Source organism: Prosopis cineraria, unplaced genomic scaffold (assembly GCF_029017545.1).
Source record: "Prosopis cineraria cultivar Desert tree isolate PC_DT_omini unplaced genomic scaffold, ASM2901754v1 PC5, whole genome shotgun sequence".
NCBI classification, from domain to species: domain Eukaryota; kingdom Viridiplantae; phylum Streptophyta; class Magnoliopsida; order Fabales; family Fabaceae; genus Prosopis; species Prosopis cineraria.
Window position 1 is genome coordinate 15,179,327 of NW_026555336.1, and position 5,276 is coordinate 15,184,602.

The following is a 5,276-nucleotide window of genomic DNA, read 5'->3' on the forward strand; positions in this document are numbered from 1 at the left end:
CTCCTCCCATCATATTGTATTTTATATTCAATATTTTTTTACAAAATGTCCCCCTATGTGGAAATAACAAAATAATTCCTTTCTAAAATAAGAAGAAGAAGTCATTTCTCATGCCAACTTGAAATAATGAAATAATCATTCATCAACATGTCTATTTTTTAAACATCATGATCACATATCTATTATATTTTATCCAATAACAACTATTGTTCTTATATTTATAACTTTGTATTTATTATTTACAACTTTTGCTTTATGCATTTACAATAGAACTGAAAATGACATATTATTGGTCATCTATCATTTATCATTTATCCATATTGAGTAAGCATTAGTACCCACGTTTTTCAACTTCAAGCATGAAGAGAAAATGAAGACCTCAATCATTTATATACAATAACCCACATCAACTTCAACTATCACATATGGGAGGAAAAAATTTCAAGGAGGAGAGGAAATACACTCATATACAGCAGACCCAACAGAGGAAGATTGCATACTAATATATACCCACATGCAGTAGCCAATCAACGCAAACAACCCATGTACAGAAACTTAAAAAAAGGAACGCCAAAACAAGAACAAGAAGGATAGGAGAAGAAAGAGAAGGAGAAGGAGAAGAGAAGGAGATGGAGAAGCAGAGGGAGAGGGAGACAGACCAATACCACAAGCTAGAGAAGATGAGAACATAAATAACATTAATTAGAGCCTAAATACGCGGGAATTTTTCTTCAGTGAGGATTGGAATTTTTATTTACTTTGAGAGTAATTTGATCATTTCATTTAATTTCCTAATGACAAAAAGATCCCAAGAAACTTTAGGGGAATTATATCATTTTGTGGGACTAATCTGTCAATTGGCTATTTTAAATGAATTTTTCTGTCATTTTCCCTTAATTATTCAATTTATCATGCTAAAATCTTGATATCTAATTGTTATTATTAAAATGATAATTATATTTTTAATAAATTAATTATTTTTTAAATAAAAGAATAAGAGATTAAATTTAAAGTAGTATGGTCAAATAATATTTCATTTTTCCAATTTATTTTTCAAAAGCTTTGTTATTTTAAATTGGTTAAAAGCATATTCAATGATATCTGAAAGTGATTTTTTAAATTGATTTCTTAAAAAAGATTAGAAATTAAATAACATCTGACTTTTAAAAATTAGAAAAGCTTTTTCTGAATGTTAAAAACTATAAAACCAAACAGACCCTTACAATATAGTGAGGATTTTTATCATGTTCTTGGTGGTTTATGCTGTGGGAAATCACGTATAATCAGTGTATAAATATTTATCATATTCTTAATGATTCTTAGCGGTTCTTCTCCCGCTTTGGCCAAACAAAAGTTTAATTAAAAAATATTTAAGTCTCAATTAAATTAATAACAGTGGAGTCTTGAAAAAATTGTCGAAAAATGAGTTGTAAATGTTAATTTACACCGTTACAAGTATGAATTTCCATTAGTAGTCGGCTATCAAGTTTTCATGGACACTTGTAAGAATAATTTACAATCAAAAATCTCAAATTTGTGACTATTTAAATTAACATTTATAATTATTCATTCAGTAATATCTTTGATATTTAAATGTTATTAAATTAAACTTTTTGAAAACTCATTTTGTCATTTATAAGTGGGAAAGACGGTCCCAATCCCCTCAGAATATACTGTTCTTTACCAACAAATTTAATTATTTTATAAAATAATTATCATAAAAAATAAATAAATTTAAACCGTTAAATTTTAACGTTTACAATTTATAGTTGTATATAATTATGGGGAACTTACAATGCAGCCCTTGAAACAAAAAATATATATATATACTTTAGGCTTAATACATTATGATATTACACTGCAAATCCAAGGGTTCTTGTTGTAATTTTTCTTAGGTGTGAAAGTACAATTATACTTTTATATGATTTGAAAACTCAACCTGTGCAAATTCCTCATCTACAAAACATAACATGATGTTCATGAATTCTTAACAAAATGTCAATGCGTGTTTAGATGATCTATAAGTTAATCAAAATATAGAAGTCACCTAGAGCATGTAGAATAAGCTGTCTATGGATGCACAACACGGTGTTTATGAATTCTCAACACAATATTCACATGTGTCCAATTAATCTATAGGTTAATTAAAATATATGTCACGCAAAGCATGTACAACATAATGTTCGTAAATACATAACATGATGTTTATAGATTCTCAACATAATGTTCTCAATTATCTGGGTAAAAAGAGAAAAAAGAAAAAACTAGACTATGAGCTTCTAGCCTTCTACACATTCCCTAATTCCTTTATTCATAATAACTTGCCATTAAAGGTTTCTGGTTCCTGCAGTGATTCATGCACTCAACAGCTTCTGGATATCCTTCTGTAGATACCAAACACAGAAGATAATGCCATCAGTTTGACAAATTATAAAATGTTGAGTGATCACAGGTAAAAAGCATAATTTCATGAATCTAAAATCATATTTTTCTAAACATATCTAAACACCATGAATTCAAGACTATATCTTTCTTAAAAATATCCAAACACTTAAATAATAGCTTGTTTAGATATTTGTGAGAAAAAATTAATCATGAAACAAATTGATTAATAGAATTAATTTTGAATATAATTGATCAAGTCATATGATATAATTGGTTTATACAATTGATTAGTATGATTGGTTTTAAGAAAAATTGAAAAATAGAATTGAATATCAGTAAAATTATAGTTTTGTGAAAATATATCCAAAGAACTGTCTTCTTTCTACCTCAATGCTGAGAGGAGAGGTTGTGGGGGCATAACGGTCCACGACATTCCCATCTTTATCGACCAGGAATTTGGAGAAGTTCCATTTTATGCCGTCTCCGAACAGCCCACCTTTGCTTGATTTCAGATGCTTGTACAGTGGAGCAGCAGTATCTCCATTTACATCCACCTTATTTCATGAAGAGCACAATGCAAACATGATTGAACTATATCATGAACTGGACGATGATAGCTAAAGCATATAAAGTTAAAGTGAACATAAAATTAATCCTTCAAAATTTGCAATTAGTTATTATCACGTCTGTTGAGTTAGACTCTCGAAATAGATATGTATACTTTGGTCTGATGAAAGGGACCTAAAACTTGTAAAAGGTTATAAAATTTCAGGGACTACAACGGGTAAAGAAGTAATTTTTGAACTAAAACATTATAAGAAATCTTTCTTAGGAACAGAATAAGGTGTAATCTTTCAAATAATAACAGATGCGATCATTACTATGTAAGGTTAATCAAAATTAATTTTCTTTTTATCTTGTTTTTGGTTAAACTTATAAGGTTCTGAAAGCATGGTGATGAAGTCAATTTGATGCATCTTATAGCAAGAATGGATCAAGAGTTAAACACATCACACAACCAACAACAAACTGCAGGGGAATATATCATGGATGGAAACAAATGCTCTAGTGATCCCCCGGAGAGTTAGGCAGCTTAACTTTCTCAATATGAAACTCCAGGTTTGCTTTTTTCCTTTTACTTATTTTCCTTTTACATTCTTAATGCATGTTGGGTTAATTATATGGGGAAAAACTCAATTTCCAGCTGTCTTCGAATGGATAATTAGTATAGGTCAGCAGAAACAAACATAGGAGCCACACTGAAGAATATAACTGAAGCTTGAAATTTTGCATTCATGAAGCTATTGTCTAGATCTAAGAATATCCTCTGATCAAGAATATACGCATGAAGTAGATATACGCACATCATTACTACACAAATACCCCATACCTTATCAAAAATGGGAAACTCGGCTTTAAAGCGAGTACAAGCAAACTCAACTATCTGTTCATTATTTCCAGGCTCCTGTGCACCAAACTGATTGCAGGGGAAAGCCAGAATTTCAAAACCTGCATGAAGAAAAACAAAGTATTTAGAGCACAGTCAGCATCTTGACCTTAAACAGGATCTAAAAACTGGTACTTCGACCGCATGCACGCCCGCATGCACATATATGGGCTTGTATAACCAAACTTGAATTCCAAGTCAGTTCCAAGTATTGAATGGCCATCCTACTGAAAGAATAACAAAGAATGGCGAGGACAAAAGGAATGAAGAAGAAACAAGTACGAAGTAGAACATGACAAAATAAAAACCTTTTCCTTTGTATTTCTCGTACAATTGACCCAGCTCTGTGTAGTTAGAATTAGTCAAGCCACTGCGTCAAACAATTTAAAATATTAAAATTTGTAAAAGGAATGCAATAGGAGGAAAATTAACGGCAAAGACATTTATATATTTTAAAAATTAATTAGTCTAGAAACCATCTGAACATTAAAGGCAACTGCATAAATTCCTCGATGAGGATCCGTTCAATTTCTTTCCATAATTTTGTCAATTTTGGCAATTTCAAAGATAGATAAACACATAATATGAGAATTACTGTCCCGTGACATACTAGATAGAAGATGAAAGGGGAAAAACGAGTTTGAGAACACGGAGCTAACCATTGTGAGGCAACATTGACAATCAGAAGGACCTTTCCTTTGTAATCGCCGAGATTAACATCATTTCCCTTGGCATCCTGCAAGTAAAAGGTGAACCTCGTAAATCGAATATTCACTCTCAAATAGCCCTAAACAAGTCAATAATCTTAGGAAGCTAAAAGATTCAAAGCCGAATAATAACAAAAAAGCTTACATTAAAAAAAAAAAAAGTTATCAAAGTGACCAAAAGGCTCAGAGTAACTACATACTTTGACAGTGAAATCGTGGACTGATTTAGGATTGGATTGGGAAGCCATCGTGCGATCTGTTCTAAAAGCGAGAGACAAACGACTCAAAAGCCTTGATTGCACAAGGAGATTAGACGATGAAATCTGAGCAGGACCAAACAAGATTTGGTTAGCTGAGATTTGTTTTGACCAATGACGAGAAGCACAAAGAGAAGAAGCTACTCTTATATTTCTGCCGAACAAGTTGCGTATTGACGAAGCGAGCATTGAGACACATTCGCTAAAGCCACCTCAAATTTATAGCGTTCTGGTTAGCTTTCGCATCATTTCTTCTTACGGAATCACGGATGCAAGGGCGATGAAGAAAGTTTACACGTGGCAGCTTGATGTCTCTACACGTGGCAGACATTTTAGCCATGTGCTGCGTTCGAACGCAACAGAACTGGTTGGACGACGGTGGGGATCGTTTGCATCATCGGATACATCATCAATCTGTGTTGTTTTTTGTTTTTCTTTCCTTCCCTGTAAACCCAAAAAACATCAATTTCTTTATCCTTG

The 5,276-nt window shown here is 31.9% G+C and overlaps 1 protein-coding gene across 1 annotated transcript; it reads right to left on the reverse strand.

The window, feature by feature from the left end:
- Positions 1–2,119: 2,119 nt before the first annotated feature.
- LOC129310574 (probable phospholipid hydroperoxide glutathione peroxidase) lies at positions 2,120–5,008 on the reverse strand. The gene is made up of 6 exons (XM_054952459.1): positions 4,740–5,008; positions 4,492–4,568; positions 4,141–4,202; positions 3,776–3,894; positions 2,772–2,939; positions 2,120–2,384 (listed from the first exon to the last, which is right to left on the reverse strand). The coding sequence occupies exons 1-6, from the start codon at positions 4,983–4,985 to the stop codon at positions 2,355–2,357; spliced, it is 702 nt and encodes a 233-aa protein (XP_054808434.1). The 5' UTR covers positions 4,986–5,008; the 3' UTR covers positions 2,120–2,354.
- Positions 5,009–5,276: the final 268 nt, after the last annotated feature.